We start from the raw sequence: 22,470 nt of genomic DNA on the forward strand, positions 1-22,470 counted from the left end.
TTTGAATTAGACGACTGCCAGTAGCATGGGTCCAGTTGCACCATTATGATGTGTCATCCTGTGTTGTTTACACTTTCCTCCCCTGTTCAGGGCGCTAAAAGAAAGCTGAATTGACTCTTGCGTTGTCTTGCATCAGCTGTGTAACGCATTAGGAGGAGCAGTGCCTGTTAAATGGAATAACCTTTCTAACTCAGTTGTATGAAGTGAGTCATGACTTGGTCACAGGCCAGTAGATGAAATGCTGGGTGTATGATGACACGGTTGAAAACACTGAGCAATTTAGTTGTTTACTAAAAACATAACAAAGGTAAAAGCACCTGGTATAGACAATACAACTTTTATTCATGTATCATGAACACAAACTGGATCTGTACATAAATATTGCATTCCACCCAAATAATGATCAACATGTACACTTTATTTCGATTTAAGGGAGGGCTCTAAAACTACTTTCAGAAAAGTGAAGATGTGTTTGGAAGGCTGTGAAAACAGTGAAAAACGCGATTGAATATATATTGTAAAATCTGGAACTACTAGAAATCTATAAAATACTCAAGTTGCATATAACAAACTAACACCTGATACCCTTTATAAAGGCTATACATATAAGTTGTCTGAGTGCACACAAATTAAGCATAACAAGAAAGTGTGTGCAACTAAACAGGGCACACATTTCACCTCTATCGTGACCGTCAATGGGACAGCAGGTTATGCTACAGTCGAAACAACATGCTATAATAAGACATGAGGCCAACAGCAGCCTCGAACAAAGAGTAGCAACTAACATTCATCTTCAAAGTGTTCTTCTACACATCAAAAGCTGTTTACAGGAATCTAGCACCAACTTAATAAGATAGTTTTACTAAGTTGTAAGACTTTGGGATGTAATGGTTGACTACTCAAACGGTAGTTCCATTAGGCACTGTGTAAAATCCCAAAGTGAGTGACATCAGTAACTGAAGTGAAGAGACGACATCAAGTACCTTTAAATGCTTTAAAACAAAGCTACATCAGTAGGCAGCTTTACATAATATAAAATCCATAACCAAACATCTCTTTGGGAAAAAACACCCTTTCATTTATCTTCCTTCTCACCAAGGCAGCAACAGAAAGCTCCTGGGAGTCGTTCTGTGAGTGGAATGCTGTCTTATACCTTATCTAAACTGACCTGAGTAACTAAAGCACTTAAAGACAGGCAGCGAGAGACTGTCCCACTGCACTATCGTGAGGTGAGGCATAATCCGTGATAGAAAAAATACACAACTATCTGAACATATGTGACATAACAAACCACTTGCAAAGTGAGTGCCAATGTGAATGATCTTGGCAGGCTGACGCAAAATCAGTCAGGTTCTTACTCCGCGTACCTCAAATGCGGTCCTTTACCTACATTGAGTTTCCTTTAGTCAGCACTAGTAAAGCTTATAGCAAGATGGTTTAGCTTATATAAAACTGACCAGCTGTGTCTGAGAAAGTATCTCTCTTATCTGCTATTATCCCACATACATAAGCAGAGGTAAGAACATCTTTATCAGTCAGGCACTATGTGGGGTGATGAAACAGGTAACACATTAATGCCCATCTCATACTTGCAACTGTTTGTAAACAATTATCTGCCAAAGGTATATCGAAACTGGCATTTATGTTTCAGTGCGAGTTTGTGAGGATCTTTGTGAAAGCACGTGTTAGGAGTGCATTAAGGTGTAAACTGTGTAAACAGAACTTCAACGCTGTGTGAAAGCACATTCCTGTTCTTTACACTTAACATCATGTTGGTAGATGTTGTGGACGTGTCCTTCACAATGTGACAGAGGTGGCTGAGGGGTTTCCTCTTATCAGTGCCACGAAAAACAAAGATAAGCTGTTGTTAAAAAAAAAAAAGGCTGAAGGAGACAAACGAGGCGGAGGGTGACAACAAGGCTTTGGAAAAGGGTGATTAAACGGTGATCTCCTGAGACAGTAATGAATGTGCAGAGAACAGGACAGAGTGGCCTTTGGAGAAAGCAGGAGGTCTTTTATAAAGCACCTTGTCTTTGGGTGGGACGGTGTTTTCTGTTGTTTTCTCAGAGTAACTTTAAGCCTCATCGTCCTCGCTCTGGGACGGCCGGTACTGGGCGATGGGCTGCAGCTTGGTGACGTGGCCGATGCCTTTGGTCACGCCCTCTCTGAAGAGCAGCTTAGCTCCCACCTTCAGGTATTCGGGGTGCTTGAGGAACTTGAACACGACAACTGCTTTTTCCCCTGTCCTCAGCTCCTCCTGTGGTAAAGCAATTAGAAAACAAGAGGAACAAATAGAACAGCATTAAGAAACAGAATTGTCGGACATAATCTGAATGTTGAAATCGAGGACATCTTTCAGACTCCAACAGTTGGATGATCTAACCTTGCCACACACAGCTTCCACAGTTGCGGTCTGTCTCACGTTGCCGATGTGCACAGTAACCTGGAAGCCCTTGTGGAAGGTCTTGGCATGGAAGAGCAGCACAATCTCAGCCTCAAACATCCAGCAGATGGTAGGATCCATCTCCGGACTCACCATCACCATGCCCTGGAAGTAGAAAACACATGATCGTACACACAGATTACAAATCAGGTCTTACGTGATGAAAATATTCATTATAAATACAGTGATAAAGCACCAAATCAGATATTGTCAGTTCAAGTCCACAAACGGACCAAGTTTTAGAAAGTGGACGATTACTTTAAGAGGTGCCAGTTCTAACTCCTCTGCACTGCGGGGTAGGGCTGAACCATTAAAACGATTTTAAATCGAAATCGCGATTTTAAATGATGCGATTATCAAATCGCAAAGCCTGCGATTTAAAAAAAAAAAATATATATATATATATATATTTTTTAATTCTTTTCTTTTTTGCATTTTTTTAAAACTTTTTTTTTTGTTCTTCTTGTGTGTCAGTCATCCACACCACACTGTTAACCAATCAGAAGTGGCCCATGATAGAAGGAGATTGATCCAATCACCTGCCAAGTCTTTTGAAAGTGCCTGCCCTTTCCAAATGGCTTCCAATGGAGCTTTCCTAGATGGTTTGGTGAAACAAACCATCTGAGTCAGGTTAGTAATGCTCCATCACATGTTTTACATCTATTACAGGGTGAATCTTAAACTGAAGCTTGACTTTAAAGCAACCCAACGGAAGTTTCATGTAAGTTTAGTTCTTTCACTCGTAGCTCGGGCTGCGGGGGTGCTGGAGGCGGGAGCATGTTGATGCGACCTTCCTAGCCGGAGATATGGCCGCATTTTACAATAAACTTCCGTTGGGTCGCTTAAAAACAAATATCGCAAATCGAATCGCAATATTTGCCAGAAAAATCGCAATTCGATTTTTTTCCCAAAATCGTGCAGCCCTTCTGCGGGGGTCCCCTTTAGCAAGGCACCACACCCCACACCGATCTCCTAGGAATGCTTTAATGCATGGTTTAAAGTCCACTGTGTATGCAGGGCTTGTACTTGTGTGAAACCTACAAGTTGATTCAATTTCAACCAGCCACTTACACGTTTTCTCTCTAAATATTAAGAAAGGCAAACAGTAGAGAGAGAAAGAAAGAGTTAGAAGCCTAACCTTGCGTAGTAGTGAGCGTTCGAAGTTGCCCAGGGCGAGTGTGGCCGCCTGGCCGGCCCTGAGGACCCGGCACGCTGAGCGGTTTCTTTGGATGCTCTCGATGGTTAACTTGTGGAACTGGCCCGAGTCTGTGGGCCCTACCACAAGATCATCTCCCTCACGGCAAATACCACTGCACATTCAGAGAGGACAGTTGCTCAGTTTGTCCATAATAAACAGAAAACAGTGTTGTACAGATGAACATAAGGTTAGCATGTCCACACACTGACCTGGACAGAGTTCCTCCCACCACAGTCCCCACCTCTGGCACTGTGTAGATCTCATCCACCTGTAATAATGCGCACTGGTGTCAGTCAAAAAACATGTGTATTTACACTGCGTCTGCAAGAGGGGGCCAGCTGATCACTTCCATGCATTATTAAACTCCATCACGGTCATACCTGAAACTCAGTTAGCTGTTGCATAAGCTCCTCCTGCTCCTTGCTGTTGCTGAGAGGGGGGATGATGTTTAGAAAGACCTTGATCAAGTCTAGACTCTCTCCAGTCACACAGGACAGGGTGAAGATGGGTGTGATGCTGCCAGAGAGTAAAAGCAAGTGATCAGAACACATACTACACATACATACTACACATACTACACATACATACTTAACACACACACATAAAGCTGCTGCGTAATAACAAGCTTTCCTTTCTTTGGAGTGTTAAAGTATTGTGTGAAAACATTCATAATTAATGAATAATCAATTTACAAAAAACAGATGATGTACAACCTGAGATATCGCGCTGATCTCTCGGCTACAACTAAAAACAGACGGCCTATGTTTACCAACCTTGATCTAGAGATAATAAGCTGATTTTTTTGTTTCCCCAATCAATCAATCGATTGGTTAAAAACTAGATATAATTTCAGTAGACAAAGATATTCTTTGGTTGACTACCTACTGGCCAGTTTTCACATTATACTTTTATACGAGTGTTACATTATAGAGTGGGCACTCACAAAACAAACAGCTCATTGACACACTCGGTTATGTTTATCTTATTTTTCCATACTTGGGTGATTGTGCAAACTGCTGTGCCGCTGTGACGGCATCGTCCGTGCTGCTCACAACCATGGGCACCTTGTTACAGCCCGGCTGCTTCAGGACACGCTCCAACTGCCGCACAGTGCGCTCCACTGTGGCCCGCATACAGAGGTCCACTTTACTGATGACGATGAAGATGGGCACCTTCAGGGCCATGGCAATCCCAAGATGCTCCCGTGTTGTACCAGCTGGAAAAGAGAAAGGAGAGGAAGAAGAGATTTTGTTAGATAGGGCTTCTTAAATGAGTCAGTAAGGGTTAGGGCACCACTTCACATATTTAAGCTAAGTTTTACAAGTGCACAAACGCAATATTGATTTATATTGTGCATGATGTTCATATACAGATGAATTTGCAATTAATGGACATGAAACGAAATCCACATCCTTGAGGGACAGGACTGTTAACACTGTCTCTTACTGTGAGTCAGAGGGTCAAAATAGCATGTACACAAATGATAAGAACAGATAGAATGTACCATGACGTATGATTGTAGCCATCAAAGGTCGGATATCAATACAGGAATATTTAACACTTTATATTAATTATGTAATTTCTGTTTTAAACAGACTTCTCACAGGGGAAGCAAAGTCCTGGAGGCATGGGTCCTGTTCGTTTGTAAAGGACGACGTGTGAGAGAAAGTGATATTGGTACAGTGTGTATGTTTATGGAGATTAAGTATCAGTTCAGATATAGCACTCAAGGCAACCTACATCCCAAAAGAGTTCAAGGGGACTGACCTATACAGGTTGACAGTATACCCTCTTCCCCTCATCAGCTGAGCAGCGGGTTGTTTTGCTGGGTGTGTTATTTTCAGTGCATCCAAAGTCAAGGTGCATAGGAAAATATCCTCACCCTTCGTGTAGGTGTAAAGATATTTGGCTCGTCACAGATATAACCTAAGACAAGCCCTATGCATTACACACATTCATTTCCCTGTTTTATAATTCAAGCTGTTGCTCTAGGGTTGCAGACACTGTGTTCCCTTTCCGTCTGTTACGTAGCTAAGGAAGTCCTCGTTCTTAACCCCATTTCCCCTCACCCTAAAAGACACCCACACAAACACAGCACACTCTACAGGTTATCCAGCTACTACCACAGGTTGGTCTGAGGAACATGTGTTGTGTCCAAGGCTTATGTTTCATCTACATGTTTTTTTACCTCTTTCAAAAAAGAAGCAAAACAGAAGTATGGGTTCCTCATCACCTCGTGTTATGCAAGGCTTTTGTTTACAAAGCAAAGGGATTCTTTACAGGAGGTCACACGCTGTTAACATTGTGTTCTTATCTGGTGGGCACACATGATGTGCATTCCAAAGCGCCCAACCCCTCCCCCTCACCCTCCCCCTCCTGAAAGAGATTATGCACAGCCATTAGAGTCTGTTTTACGTCAGGATGGCCGAGCGGTCTAAGGCGCTGCGTTCAGGTCGCAGTCTCCTCTGGAGGCGTGGGTTCGAATCCCACTTCTGACAGGATTTTGTTTTGCAAAATGTACAAAACCCAATCAATTTGTATAATAGTATTAAAGCAATAAACATAAATAAAGACAGTAAACAAGCAACTTGTTTTTTTACAAGCAAAGCAAGAGCAGCATAGCCTGTCCAACCGGTTTTAACTGGTCAGGTTTCAAAAGTCCTTTCTGGAACTTAGTGGTAATTACTTCCTGCACTCAGTCTCAGCTGCTGTTATCACAGAATTCAAATAATCAGAATACGTTTTGCAAATGTTAGGTCAACGTGACAATAAATACCCACTAAAGACAGCGCAGCGCAAAGTTCATCCCATTCATTTTCTATGGGACAAGAACGAAACGTTAAAAGGTCGTTGAAAGTTGAAGATGTTCAGCTTCATGCAAGAAAGGAGATACACAGAGGGACTTCCAGCAGGTCAGAGGACTCTAACATTAATGGATGGTATTTGAATAGTGGCAGGCAGGGAGAGCAGTGGCAGTGGAAGAACGGTGGTCAGTTACATAAGATCAGATATCACATGCAAAGTCACAGCTGGCCAAGTCTACTAAAAGTGTACACAAACATAGGCTCTCCGTCAGGCTCGCCCTGCAAGTGTCTATTACCTGCCTCTCTCCCTGTGACAGATATACTTTCAACTTGTCTTTTTTTTAAATCGTAAAGTCACTAGATTAAGGGCACAAATAAAGACACCACAACACTTTTATTTCAACAAACAATAATGAAACTGAAATGAACCAATGAATGCTCACCAATGCCGGTATTTGCGCTGACGACCAGCATTGCGAAATCAGGACAGTAGCTGGTGAGGCCAAAGATGGTGGTCTTCAGGTATTTATGGTGACCCGCCAGATCTATGAATGTGATCATTTTAGAGGCACTCTCACAAATCTCCTCTGCTGTCCGAGACTCGCTGTAATTCACAACCTGGGAAAAGAAGCCAATATGTATTGAGTGTCATGATTTAAACTACAAACCATATTCCTCAATTATTCATTTGAAATATAGCTCAGACTAGATTAGTCACTCACATTACATGAAGAAGCATTAACAATACATTGCATTCATAATAATATATTTATTTTGTAAGCGCTTTTTTCAGGTGTTCAAAGTCGCTTTACAGAGGTAGTAAAAAAAGGAAAACAAATAAATATAGTAAAAGTCACTTTCAAGTCGAGCAATAAAGTGAGTTTTTGAGGTGAGGTCCGTGTCAGGATCAGTCAATTAAACTTTCTTTCCTCTTTATATCACTATTTAGAAAACCATATCAACTTGTCTGAACTACTTGAGTATCTTGATAATGAAACACTGTGATAACCACACTGTTGTGTTTTTAACTTGTGTTGCTATTTATAAAATAAATATGAAATAGGATATTACTAGAAAACACATTATTTATTTTCTGCCTTTCAATCTTTTCTCACCTCCCCTTTGCTATTGAAGCCAAGGATCTCAAAGCTGATGCTGGAAGTGCGTCCAGTCTGGATCTCATGTAGATGTCTGAAGAGGTTTAGCCTCGCTCTTCCCCGTCCATTGTCCAGCTCCCCCTGTGTCAGGACACCTAACAGAGTGGACTTTCCCGAGTCCACATTACCTATAACAGCTACTCGCAAGTCCAAGAACTGCAGGAGAAACACACAAAGAATGAGCAGGGTTAACATTTGAATTATGAACAAATGAACAACATCTCTTCACAGTGGCCCCAACTTACCTGCTGGTCATCTGGCACCTTGCGGATGAGAACTTCAGCAATTTTACGAGGCACATCCGAGTCAAAGTCCACCTCTCTTTCTCTGAGAACAGTGATGTCGGCTCCAACCCTGTTAGAAATCAAAACACAAATACATAATTTAAGTTTGGTGTTCCAATTGTGTAATTACAAGTAACCAGGTGTTGCTTATAGTATGCATTCACATTGGCAAATTGGACAATTGCTTTGTTGTCATTAGCTAATTTGTATTAACAGTATGTTTGGATAGGCTTGTGACTTGACACCAAACAGTTACAATACACTTAGCTTCCAGTAAAATGTGAATTTGGAAACTTGACTTACTTCTCTGCCAGCTCATGGAGCGTATTTAGTGATGTTCTCAAATCTTCCTCTGATAGTCCCGCCAAAATGCCGTTATCCTCAACACCTATTTGATAGACAGCTTCGCCTCGACCTTCCTGCAGTCGCCATTTCATCTGCGTAGCCAGGTGCTCGAAGCGGTATTGTGTGGGGTTTATTAGCTTGAGCTAGAAAAAGGAAAGACAATTGAAATTTCTGCTGAACTTAAACCTGGATGATAGAGATTAAAATGGGTCTCGTCCGTGGTTTAATACTTGTAGTGCAAATAACTAGCATTACAAACAGTTACTGTAAGGTTGGGGCTATACAAACATCTTATGTACAATATTGCATGTTGATCTAGCAGGAGAGGCAGAAGTGCAGATACAATAAGTGCTCTATCCACTGTGGTGTTCAGTTTTCATGGTATATAATGCAAGAATGCACTTATTCTGACATATTTTACTATGAATAAAACTATCATATATTTTTGAACACGGTACAATCTTGAATGACACATAATTTGCTTACCTTGTACTCTATATTTCCCTCTTCAGCCTGATAGACAAGGAAAGAAAAAAACAGACAAACAGAGACAGAACAGGAACAAAAGCTGTCAGACAGTAGTGAAGTGAGACAACAGGCTATTGATTTGTTAAAAGACACAAAGAAAAGCAATCTGACTGAATGAGGGGTCATTCTGTGAATAGGTTGTCACCGAGAACTATACAACCTGCTTAGCTAGCCTTAATACATACATTCTTAATGTATAATTAGACAAAGCACACGCATATCTAAATGTTAGCTATTAACTCAAATGTATACTAAAAAGTGTGTTCACTGCAGAACAATGGAGCTGGTAACAAAGATGAGAGAACCACTGAGGCCATGGGGTATGTTGAGACATGTCCCATAACACATAAATATATGAGCATAGAGCTGGCAGAATGCTGCTTATTGCTTACCTTTAGGGAAAAGATGCCCAAGATAGTCTTTATTATATATTATGTAAAAAGTTATTTATAAAATGCTTTTATTTTGCTTTAGGTTAAATTAGTTTCGCTTTGAGGTCAACACTTTTTCAACATTATTTTGTCATGTTATTGAGGGATTCAATGTCAAGTATGTAATTGTAGGTATTACTCGTTGTAAACAAGTAATCAGTGTGTAGTAACACAGTACTGAGTAAATGCCAGGGACAGTAATAGTAAGATTCGCTAGCTTTGACCCGACAGAATACACACCGCCCCCCTTAACATATTTACAAACACAGCTGTTCCACCTCCGTTAGCTAGCTAGCAAAATACTAGCCTTCAAGCTGCTATTAATGAACACAGTGGTCTTTTTACTGTAGAACTACTGGGAATATGTGTAATGTAACGAGCATTGTTAAATTACATTGCTAATGTAAGCAGAAGGTATGCATCTAATTCATTTTCCATTAAGTTATGGTTACCGACGAGCTACGTGTCACTGCCTGTTATGTCCAACACAATTCAAGGAAGCATATCTGAGCTCGGGGACAGGGAATGTATTATAACTTGGAATTAGGTTGTAGAATGCCTCAACATACACACAATGACGTTCAAAATTACAATACTTTGCTTCGTAATAGCTTTAGCTAGCCGTGAAGCTAGTTGCGGGCTTAATTGCAGGCTTACCTCCGGAGGTAGATATGGTGGGTTGTTGCTTGGTTTGAAGTTGCGAGCGAATCGCGATTTGGACTTCTTGTGCATCTTTACACATGATTTTTTTAGGGCTATTCCATAGCTGTTTCCCGGCAAAACATTGGACGCAACATCTTGAGATCCAGAGTCATTTCCTGAACCAAACAACTCCGATACCCGCGCATCCATCAGCTTATTTTGGGGACTTGTAAACTTACCACTACCTGGTTTTAAATGCTGCTATATCATTAAAATAAACCTCAGCCCAGGCTTGCAGGTGATGGTTTTTGAGACGAGTTCTTCTGCTAGTGGTAGCTTACAACCCCCAAAATAAAAACAAAGGACCGACCGCCCGCAAACTCTTCAAACCGAACAATAACAGCCCCGTCCGACACCGTCGCTTTGAGTTTACAGCCTATTTACGTCATAGCTCTAAATGCCAATGGGGTGTGCTTGATTTTAACAACTTAGCAGCGCGAATGGGCGGTTGAAATAGTTTTCCTAATTCTAAAAGTATGTAGGTTTAAACCCCGCCAGCCTGGCTACGCAGGTTCTCACAGCGGTCAACCACATATTAACTCAGTTTCACACAGGTTTGCATCAGACGATTCCAAAAAATTACACAAGATCAAAAAATATGTCATCAACTTAGTAATATACCAATATTTTACCCATAGGTTACATTTTGAGGCTTTGCTTATTCAGTTGTAGTACATATTAACGCAGATTAAAACTAAAGTAACCAGCCTGTTTTGAAAATGTAAGAAGTAGAAAGTACAGGTATTTGGGTTAAAAATGTTAGAAGTAAAAATAAAAATGTACTTAAGTACAGTAACAAAGTATTTGTACTCCACTACTTCCCACCTCTGCATATTCATAACATTGTGGAAATATAATATTCACATATTCTGATAACACAGAAAAGGTCAGATAATAAAAACGAAGTGTTTTTTTTGTTTTTTCCATAAAGGGTAGGCTATGTTTCATCAACTCACTTAAAAATACTTGTTAATCAGTGTGACGTAGATGACATTAATTTACTTTCTGTTTCATAATACAGTAAATACACAGAGACTGAAGGCCGATACCCAACCCAACCCTAGATTTAGTTTTGGCTTATCCATTAATGTTGTGCATACTAACATTCATTAATTAATAATCATCTTGCCTATCCAACAGCACTACAACAGAGATTTCAGTAGAAGGAACAGGAAGGCTTCATATTTTCTTGAAAGTGAATGGATGTAAAAACAATATCACATACGTTATTAAACTACTTATCAAAAAAGATTGTATAAACCGTTTTACATTTTCCCAGAGTCATACATTAAGAACACTTTAAGACAGACCTTTGTATTTCGAAGTTATGTCAACAGAATGCTTAGGCTATCTTTAGTTAATTGTTTAGTGTCTATGAGATCAAATAATATATCAAGTAAGCATCCAGGATTTGAGCAAAACAAGAAATAATCTTGAGCTGGCGCCTTTTCCAAGCTTTGTGTGAGGGGAGTCCCACAGTCTGAGACTTTGATGAATCCCACAGTATTGCAACGATGACACTGGTTTAAAAGAAACATATAAATACATTATTGAGTGGTTATATTGTGTTGTCCATAGAGGACAAGAGCACCATCATGTGTTGGGTGGAGTATATAACCCCTATATTTCTCAAAACTCCATGGACATCTGACGCCTCTTGAGTGGACAGAAAGGGTTGCAATAACAAATATTAGTACATTAGACAAGGTTCAGAATTATTATAGGCCATCATTTTTGAAGTGGGTCTAACTCCATAAGTCGGTATAACAATTTTCTGAATGTGTGGACCTTTTGAAATGTAACTTAGACTAGGTATGGTTGAATTTATTTAACTCATTTGTCTCGGAAAACAACTGGTCTAGATTTTGAATTGAACAAGTTGTTGCCAGAAAGCATTTGCTCCAGTTGTTAAAATTACAGATAATTAGTTGTGAATTTCCCAACATTATCACATCCTGTGTGATTTCTTACGTTTATTTGTTCCTTGGCATTTTTGCAATTTTGTTTTAACTTTATATTTGAAACAGAAAGATACACAGGCTTTTAGAATCAAATCACCATTGCTGAATGTTAGTTTGACAGAAAACAGAGTAAGTAACTCAGTTCTTTATTGTCTAAACTCATTTAAGATTAGTTGCACTTCAACTCAAGCTGATCTTTACATTTTTCCTACAGTAATGTAAAATCCCTTATAAGTTATTATATTGTTAAAATGCTTATTTCAACACATGGACTTTTGCACAAAGCTCAAGACAAACACTTCATCTAAACTCTGCCTGCGCTTGTTCCTTCAAAGAGACTAAGATCTGAGAAAAGTCAGCCAACTCCCCTGTGGGAAATGAATACTTTCACAGTGGGGCATTTCTGAAATCCAACGCTGATTGGTCAGCCAGCCTCTGTGTCAGGGCTCGGCACATTCAGTCCTCACTGAGAAAACTGTTATGGGAAGGTTATCAGCCTCCAGTTTCTTCAAACGTCCACATTCACACTCATACACAAACAACACTCTCTTGGTTCAGCTCTTTCTGTCAGCATGAGTTTTCCACTGGTGATTCTGTTCTGTGTGGGACTTCTGCAGCAGACTGCGGGGGCCGTCCATATGGATAAACTAGCAGACAACAAGATTTGTGGAGATGCAGAATGCTCATGTAAGTCAGTGCATTGAAGAGAAGCATGGAGTTTTGAGATGTTTGTATGTCCACAAAACTGTAGTTAAAACCATGGCAATCAAATGCATGTTATTGATAAGTTGTTGTAAATGTATATTTCCTCTTTTTCTGTGCTTTTTTAGATGTTGTATCCATGGCCACAGTCCTGGATGACTTCATAGCTCCTGACTGCAGATTCATCAACCTTAGGCTGGGTCAGAAGGTTTATGTGTATTCTAAACTCATACCAGAGGAGGGAGCCGGCGTCTTCTGGTCTGGAAGTGTATGTGCATTTGTGTTACTAAGTGCAGCTTACAATCAGTTATAAATGCAAGAGAGGACATGCAGCAGCTGTTACAAACAAATAGGATTGATCTTGCTTTCCTTTTCGACAAGAGCAAAATGCCAAGAAAGACATTTGACATTTGGTCTTTGAAGCTAAATTTAACACACATCTTGAATACATTCAAATTAAGCCAGGAAGGTCAAACGCATTGAGCATATATAATGTGGTGCATTTGAATTTTTCAGAGAGAACCTGTCATTTTTGCTGTCAGGTTTACAGTGAGCGCTACGTGGACCAGATGGGCATCGTTGGATACTTCCCTGCAACTATGGTGAACGAGACACAGAAGTTTATTGAAAACACCGTTAAGGTTGCCACAACTGTGCGTATATTTATTTCTTTTATAATAAACATCTCAGTCTAAAATATCTGTAATATCTCAGATGCATACTTTCTGTTTCTGGACTGATAGGTGGTTGTCAACATTAATCTTAAAATCCTTTTTTTTTTTTCAGAACATGGACTTCTACTGTGATTAAGATGTGACAGACTGAAGCCTCTTTGTTCTGCTTTAAGTAGCTATCGCTTTTAACAAAAAGAAGAGAAGACAGTTCTTCACTCAAGCCAGTGTCAGACCATGTCCCATTACATCCTGTGGTGTTGTCTCCAGCTGGAACCGAAACTTTGACACTCCATAGCCCACAGCCTGACATTTATCTGTCCGTCTTGCTTTGTCTAAACAAGTCACTTTGCTCAATAAAACATTGTTTGCTATGTCAATCCAAAATGTCCATCATTTGAAATGATAAGAATAAGCTTTCCAGATTGCTACTTTAATTGTTCAGAATGAGCAGTTGCAATTGTATTGTACATTTTTGCTGACACTACTGGTCTTTGTATTGCTGTGAAGACGTTCTCCTGTTATTATTAAATTACATTTGTAAGCTAGTGCAGAAGGTTTCTTAACACGGTTGTCACAAAACTACATGCATTGCACGCGGTAGGTTATGATTCCTTCTGAATAAGCAGGGAAAAGTCAGCTGCTTGTGTTCTCTTTTTCAAATCAATAGTAATCTTTCAGAGAAATAATTGCACAATGACATATCTAGTCATATATTTTTCATTTGACCTTTTATTGGCATGACCATTCCTTAAGCATGCGTAATAGTCAAATGAAAGCAATCTATAAACAAACTTTTTACACACAGGTTGATTTAAATAATCTCATAACCAAAGAGATACAATGGATTGTTATACAAAAAAATGACATAAACAATCTATATAATAGAGTATATTTAAATTAACTTCATAAATAACAAAATCCTCATTACCTCGCAAGCTTTAAATATGATACAGAGGGTGATTATATTAGGTTGCATGACAATTTTTCACTCGTCAACACTTACATGCTATATGTCTATACTCTTTGGTTTGTTTACAACTATAGACAAATGTTGCCTCATAATGAATTCTGTTTGACCACACAGCACCAATAATTTAGCAGTTGTTTTTTGTTGAAAGATGCATCTGCAGTTTTGCTAAAAGCTCCGTTAGATGTCTCATGTTGCTTTAAAATACATCAAAGTGCCAGACAACCTTTACAGCTCACAAAGGCTGCAAACTGCCACTTATTAGAGTAATGACCTTTTCCTTGGGATGGTGTTACTTCAAGGTTCACTGATTTTCTATGGAGCGTTACATTACATTAGTTATGCAAGTGTTTTTACATTATTTTGTATATACCATCCCTCTAAATCTTATCTAAATATCTGTCTGCCTGTTTGTCTATCCCTCTCTCACACACACGCAGCTTCCAGAGAACAATCACAATTAAAGATGGCCTGACATATTGTCACAGTTAAGTATATCTTAAAGAATGATTTTAATCTCCTTTTGATTGGTTTTGAATCAACAGTAACTCTTCTGCATGTGTCATAGCACCCACCCAGACACAGTAGTGAATGTAACATCTCAATCTAGTAATCTACATTTACATCCGCGGATTATCAGATCCAAAGATGTTTCATTTTGATAAAGAAAGTCCCAGTGATTTTGTTTATATTCTTCAGAGCTGCCAGTTCTTTTCTGCCTCGTGCATTGATTTATTAGGCCACGGGATACGGGTTGTTTTCCTTATTTTATTTCTGTATGACCTGAGGCATTCTTAGAGAGGCAGGCTGACGAGTTTAGGAAATAGGTCTGTCACAAATTACGATCAATCCCTCGTCCCCTTTCTCAGCCCAGATCAATATGAACCTGTCTCCAATGTGGACATCTACTACAAAATGTCACTCAGTATAAACATTCCTGATGCATGCCTGAGGGTCTGTTAGAGCAGAGAGAAGAGAGAAATAGTTTGTAAGGGATCTATGGAAGTAATGTCAGTTCATAAAAAACAACATCTCTGTTAATATGAGATGATATTGGAAGGAAACTGGTGTCATTACACACTACGTACAGAGGCACTGAAACCTGAAGTCAATGGTTATTACAAACAATCGTCCAAATGCTCAGCATATTTTGCAGTTGTATGTTGGCCTATATGCAAATATTAAAAAAATATGTATCACAGTAACTTACCCCAGTCAATCCTCCATCAGACAGCTGTAGTTTAAGGGGGTTACCATGGAGACAGGGATACCGTGACAGAAGAGATTGATATGTGTGTGTGTGTGTGTGTGTGTGTGTGTGTGTGTGTGTGTGTGTGTGTGTGTGTGTGTGTGTGTTCAAAGGAGCAGCTGCCAAACGCAGGCCACAGTGGATTTGTTTTTTTTCCATCCGGTGTCACACCCACACCTCTGTGCCCAGCCGCTGAGAAATCAACAGCTTCAGGTCTAGTTAGCATCTGAGTGTGACATTTCAGAACAAGCCTTTTTTTTTTTTTAATACATCCCAAAACCTCACGTCTGGCTTATCCGGGTGATTCTGTGAAACAAATATGCAGTCCATCAGTTTTTAAATCAGAAGAGTCATATTACTTTGTGATTCAAACAACTGTAGTGGATTCTTTTTTAAAGGATGAAGCAATTATGAAGAGGCAACATGATCATAAAAACAGCAACATCTAATCTCACATCTTTAGGTGAGAGCAGTTCCTGGAAAAACAAAACACCTCAGAGCAGAATGAAAGTGTCTTTTCTGTTTCTGAAAAACACAACCTAACAAGGAAATAAAAATGAAAATTGAGTTTAGGAGAACATTTGAAGTGTAAACGTATTCCCCAAATAGGGGATGACTCAGGTTTCATAGAAAAGGCTTATTTATTTTCAAACAGAACGTGTTTTTGTTCCATTGAGTGGACACATTTACTCTGACAGACATACTTCAAGGTGATCCACTAGAGAGAACACTTTATGCCATGTTTCACTAGAGGAAAAGGCATGTATCTGTTGTGATTGACTAAATCAGTATTGCCTTTCAAGTTACTTCAATGATAGTGTTTGTCGGCCTTGATTTTTCTCAAGGGTGACAGAAAATGCCAACTCACTGCTTGTCTGAACTAAATCAATCAATCAGTCAGAACAAATCAATCCCGGCTGAAGCCTGAGGATCAGCACCGTCCTCCTTGCTTTATCAATATCTTTTACATTCGGACATGTATTTGTCAGTCCAGTTTTGTTTCAAGAAGGTGTGACCACCAACTGGCATCTTCATGAGCTACTTCAGGGATAACAGCAATGACTATGTAAGGGTTTAGAAGAAAAAGTGCAGCTTCAATGATATTCTTTTACTTTCACCATTTATATATTCTTCTCTCTTGTTATTTTTCTCTTTCTGTCTGTGTTATATCTCTGACTCACATAATTGCACAGGCTAGTGTAATTCCCCCCATTTTCTCTGTCACACATCCACACAAAGAAACCATTGATTTCATTTATTGTGTATTCAACCCTCAGAAAATCTAAGTACACCATTGTATATACTACTTGGCTATTACTGCTGTATTTCTTTTTTTTGAAAAGCAATATTAACCTGTATTTTGGAGAGTATTCTCTCTCTACGGTGAGAGCTTATGTATAGAAATAATGGTCTGTGAAAGGTAATTTGCTCAATGGGGTTGAAAAGATGAAAACTGTCTGAAAGGGTTAAAGTCTTTTCAGAGTGTGAATGAGTGAGGTATTGATGATTTTCATGTTGTTGCTCGTCGCTACGGTAGCTTGCCCTACATTTTGATCACACCTGAATAAACCCATTTATGCGAAACAATCTTCTCTTCACCTTCCCATCCAAAGAAATCAATTCTTATTCCCTCTGTTTGGCCTGTCACCCTGGTTACCAAAAAATATTTAGGGAAAGGCTACTGTGTGGTGTTTGTGTGTGCGGGAGGGGGGGGAGGTGTTTGGAGGCTTAGTGGTGTGTAAGAAGACTTTCAATCAGGATCCAAGGAATGCTTTGCAGCTGACCGTCTCTAATTGGCTCCTTCATTTCTTGTAGGTCAAAAGGTCAAAAGGCCAAAAGAATACGTCAGGATAGGTTGATACCCTGAAGGAATAAGGCGCAGCCATTAGCCTGTAATTACAAATGGAATATTTAGCGTCTAAGTCACTGATAAAGGTATGATGAATACATTATTAAAGATCAAGTAAATGGCTAGCTTACAACAAAATGACTATGTTGTCAACTGGTGGAAAGATTTCATCCAATCACCATTGGACGAAGGTTTTTATGTCACTCAGACTCCTTTAACAATGAACTCGCTTTTTTTGTTTTTAGCCAAATGGTGCCCGATTGGCTTACTTCTCCCTCACTGTGAGTACCCCTCAATAAAACATTCCTGCATGCTAACCCATTGAAATCTGGCAAAGAGTTTACACATCACCATTTCCAGACTGGAAATCCACCTGTTACACCTTGGCAGATTAATAATTTAAAAAATCAAGGTCTGACTTATTCAAGGTCTTGCTGTTTCAGTTTATATCTTCATGGGTGATTGCACGCACTGTCGCTTTATGCAAAAGTCGCTTTGCATAAATGTGCCAGCTCAATGAAATGTGATATGATGTGATCCTACAAAAAGGTGTACAATCAGATTGCAATTGAAATGAAAACATGTCTGTCTCTCACAAAGCCTTGAAACGTTCCTTTATTAAAATATCCACGGACCTTGTTGAAGTAGCTGAAATCAATGAAGCTGAATGAGGGTTTGTTACAAAAGACCACAGTTATTCATGACTTCAGTGGCATCACTCCGACTTGGAGGTCACAGATAACGTACAATAAGAATTACAAAAATATCAGATTTTAACTAAATTAAAGGACAAATAGGCTTGATTAACAGATGGATCAGTGACTCTCTTTTATGTTGTACCCATTTCTATTTCATCTACTTTGTGCAAACAACACTGGGTTGACGTTAACACAACATGTACTCTTTGCTTCACCACTGCTGATGTTGAATGGTAAAAAAACATAAACACTTCACTGCCATGCGCACTCAGCCTAGTTTAATTTGAAACATAATTGCCGTGATGGCTGATCGAAAGAGGAGCAACATATGGAGCTATTTATAGATTTAGCATATTGACGATGTGTTCACCTCATACATCATAGCTCTCATGCTCTGCATAAAAGAACACAAGTAATTTAATCAGAATAAGAACAAATATCTGTACCAATATCTATCATTGCGGTATATAATCATAGATAGGTATCCCCTCACATACCTTAGAGTCATATCTACGCATTCCTTCTAACATAAATAATGAATGTGTTTAGGTAACACATGGCTGGAGGTCTTGGAGAATGCTGTCTGCTGTGTTGAAGCCAACATGTCATGACTACACTTTGTCTCTATAGAAAAACCCTTTAAATCTAAGTAAAAGCATGCTTTTCAGTGTATTTGTATTATATGAATACAAATGATTCACTGTGTGTTCTTACATTTTCTTTCAGTATAAAAACACCAGAAAAACGAATTAACTTCCCTCATCAAAGGTAGAATGCTTGAGTCCTCCCTCAAAATGTATTTTTTATAATGTATTTTTAGGGCTCTTGGTCATACTAAATGACTATTTTCTTCTTACTGAATTCTGGTGTCTATTTTGTCAAGGAGTTTGCCTGCATTAGTCTGACAGATTATTGAAGGCAAAGAGAAATAACCGGCTATCATTCCCTTAATTCCTGGCTTTCCGAGACGCAGAAAGCTTTTATCAAAAATCTTCTGCGTACTATCTTCAAATGTTTTTTTCAGAGGGGTTTTTACACAAGCCTCTGAGCTATGAATAGGCTGAGTGTTTGTCATGACAACCAATTACACATGACAAAAGCAGTGAGGCCAAGTAAGGCAATTAAGTGGTGAAACTAAAATTGTGTGTTGCATGATTGTGTGTTTCTGCTAACATACAGCGCTATGACGCTGCGTGGAGTTTTATATATAGAAACTTTTTATGTGCTGTGCTTCGTTTCTATGATTTTCTGGTGTTGCCGATATCATTCTGATGGTTTTATGTTTTTGTATTTAAAAAGTAGCAATCATAGCTATTTTGTTGTCATATTATAAACATTGTAATTTGAATCAAGCAATACAATACAACAGTGAGTGGGCATAGTCATCCTGATGGGAAAATAATGGCTTGAAATGGCTCATTGTTTTTAGATAATGCTTGTTAACACACCGTTGTAAGAGAATAACTCAAAATTAAATAAATATTTTTCAATGACTAGTGATTTAATAACAATAAACAGCAAAATTGTTCTTTTAAGCTCGGCTGTGAGTAAAACAAGTTATGTTAATCACTGAATTATTTTGCAATGTTTTTTTTTTTAAGCATTACAGTTCTCATTTTGAATGTTGAACCTCATCATGCGGCACACAGCTGTGCTTGGTCTCTTAGGTTCAGTCCTGTTTCCTTTAAGTTCCATATCTCACTCCAGCAGCTACCCGAAGCTTGTAGCGAGAGTGACATGACAGCTGTAATAGAACTAATAATTATGGAAAAAATGGTCGCAAATTACTCAATTTGTTAAATGTCAGATCATAGCATGCGTGCGGTACAGATAGAGCATGCACACACATACATTAGAGGTTTTACAGCATGAAGTTGGCGGGTTATTTGCGTCACCTCGTGTACATCAACGTGAACGTGACAATTAAGTGTCCGAATTAAACGCCATCCAGCTTTGTACGAGCCACTAGCCCCTTAAAAGGTAGGCAGGCTGTCCCAGAATGCATGTTGATGCTTTACAGAGCCTGTGGGAAGGTTGCAGATGAACCAGGTTTGTTAAGCTTAATGGTCCTTGTATTGATTGGCTGGGGTATCCTCACAAATCGCAAGGGTAGAATGAGCAATGATATTCTCATTGAGGATCGCTAAATGCATTTTAGCTTGTAGTTTTATTGACCCTCCTGGAGCGGCCAGCGCAGGGTTTATTTACACACTCTGCTCGCATCTTTTATTTACACTGGCACGATGGGTCTGTGTAGAAGGTATTCAGGGAAGTACTGCACATCATCCAGTGCACAGAGATGACTGATTATAATGAAGCCTTTAATCATATCTAAAATAAAGTGGCTATGGTTAGTAAAGTTGGGCAGCGTAAATAATGAAACTATATGCAAATGAATTACCTTTACGCCATTGAATAAATGAGGCTACACTGAATAAACGAATCAGCCCAGGAGAGAACTGTTAATTAGCTGCGCTGGCTTCACAGTCAGCCGGCAGAATGGCAGGCTTATCGCTGCTGTCAACTCGGTGCAGCTACTGAGCCATAAGGAGACTGTGGCCGTTACTAATCCCAGGCTGGATCAGACGCTGCGAATTCTCACATCTGTGTTAAGAGTCTGATGAAAGGTGTCAATCTCCATGTTTCCGTGAGAGTCACTGCTGCAGATTAAGTGAGCGCCGTTCACAAACACAAAAGGACATAATCGAAAGAGCCGTCTCCCAGAGCCACCTGGAAAAACATGCTCGTTCAATGCACACATACAATAGATTGTTTTTTTACGCAGCATTTCTCTGCAACCACTGTAACCTTTGTTCTCAGTAACCAGTGCTTAAATGTCAAGTTGTTGTGTTAATGATTTTCCGGGAAATGTTTATTCCCTATTACCCTTTTTATCAGAAAATCTACTCTTTCATTCATTCCTTCCTGGCAATTTGTTTATGTTACCTAAGGATTAGGTTTTAAAAAGTGCTCAATAACGAATATGATTCTATTTGTTTGTGACATAGACATGTTCACACTGTGCCCTGTCTGTGGCCTATGAAAAATATCCACTGTTTGCTTTCTTAATGGACTATGCTCTTTAGCAGCTAGTACACAGGGCAGTTCTGGAAAGAGGCTTGGAAACCTCTGAGATACCATTACCATTAGCCCTAATGTCCTTTTAAAATGGAAAGAGCATCAGAGCCGCACACACACAGACTGCTGTGCATGCTGTCAAGTAACACAACATCATTGTCATCATATTCTGCCAAGGTCACTCGGTCTGTTCCCTTCCTCTAGTCCCGGATACATTAGCCTCTTAGCAAAACGGTACTTTTCTGAAGCTGAGGAGCTGACGTTGAGCATTTAATTCCCCAATCCCATCAATTGCAGTGGCTATAGCTAGCAGTATTTGTGTTGATGATGACACTCTCGAAACTGTTTATAATGTCCAAACAAATGAAAAGGATGAGCTCTTTGATTAGCACACTCTCCAAGTGAGTTTTCTGTTTTAGATGAGGACATGGAGCTCAACAGGATTTGTGACAACGATATTTGTTAAATGGTGATTATTTCATGTTGTGCCTCAAAGGTCAGGCCGTCTCATCAGACTAAAAAGGTATGTGATAATATTCCAGACACGTGCACCAGATGTGGGGAAGAAAAAGGCACACTGTTCCATTGTCTATGGTTATGTCCAAGAATAAAGGAATTCTGGGAAGAGGTTAGGGTAACAGTACAGAATATTTTATTGATCAACTTAAAGCTGGAACCAAATATGCTTTTACTTGGCCTATATCCGGATGGACATAATCTACAGCGTTATGAACAAATCTTTATAGATATCTGTTTTGTTACAAGCAAAAGGAGTGATTGCTTTAACATGTGGTTCAGGGAACTTTCTCTATGTCTGCCTTTAGAAAACATTATTTACATTCTCAAAGACAAACAAGAGCTGTTCCAGAAGGTCTGGGGACGTTTTATACACCAAGAACAACGACATATCTCAATTACTGAACGAATCTGGGGCAGGATAATATGTTAAAACGACTGTGATATCCTCTGTAGAAATACGGTGTCATTACTGGAAAACTGGATGGTTGGTGATGTATTCAAGTGCCCTTGTTGTATGTATGTACCAATTTAATTTATAATTGTTATTTTTCTTTAATGTAATGTAGTTGTTCTGTGTATGTATTGCTTTTGGTTATGTGTTTTCGTCTTATGTATGTGATTTTTTGTATGTTGAAAAAAAAAAGGCATGTGATGTTAAACTCTGCAATGTCAAACGTCACAGCCTGGCTGAAGCTGATAATTGCTCAACATCAGATTGGAGGTGGCTGACTTCGCTGATGACTTAATGAGCGTATGAAAGAAAATGGGAAAGTTGGCAGTGCTGTGAAGAGCTAAGGGCTAGGTCCAGCTCAGGAGGCTTGATTAGAAAAATTAACTTTGAATTAATGTTTTCCACAGAATCAAATCAAAATCATCAGCAG

At 39.3% G+C, this 22,470-nt stretch overlaps 2 protein-coding genes across 2 annotated transcripts; one reads left to right on the plus strand and one right to left on the minus strand.

Moving 5' to 3' along the window:
- Positions 1 to 321: 321 nt before the first annotated feature.
- On the minus strand, positions 322 to 10,266 carry gtpbp2a (GTP binding protein 2a). The gene is made up of 12 exons (XM_079688363.1): positions 9,848 to 10,266; positions 8,718 to 8,744; positions 8,190 to 8,374; positions 7,848 to 7,956; positions 7,561 to 7,758; positions 6,889 to 7,063; positions 4,638 to 4,857; positions 4,022 to 4,157; positions 3,851 to 3,909; positions 3,582 to 3,753; positions 2,384 to 2,548; positions 322 to 2,257 (listed from the first exon to the last, which is right to left on the minus strand). The coding sequence occupies exons 1-12, from the start codon at positions 10,040 to 10,042 to the stop codon at positions 2,075 to 2,077; spliced, it is 1,824 nt and encodes a 607-aa protein (XP_079544489.1). The 5' UTR covers positions 10,043 to 10,266; the 3' UTR covers positions 322 to 2,074.
- A 2,063-nt stretch (positions 10,267 to 12,329) lies between these two features.
- On the plus strand, positions 12,330 to 13,772 carry LOC307045464 (otoraplin-like). The gene is made up of 4 exons (XM_079691142.1): positions 12,330 to 12,540; positions 12,684 to 12,823; positions 13,098 to 13,208; positions 13,342 to 13,772. Exons 1-4 carry the CDS (start codon positions 12,426 to 12,428, stop codon positions 13,363 to 13,365), a joined length of 390 nt encoding a protein of 129 aa, XP_079547268.1. The 5' UTR covers positions 12,330 to 12,425; the 3' UTR covers positions 13,366 to 13,772.
- The last annotated feature ends 8,698 nt before the right edge of the window (positions 13,773 to 22,470 follow it).

Source organism: Notothenia rossii, assembly GCF_949606895.1.
Source record: "Notothenia rossii genome assembly, chromosome: 6".
Lineage (NCBI taxonomy): Eukaryota > Metazoa > Chordata > Actinopteri > Perciformes > Nototheniidae > Notothenia > Notothenia rossii.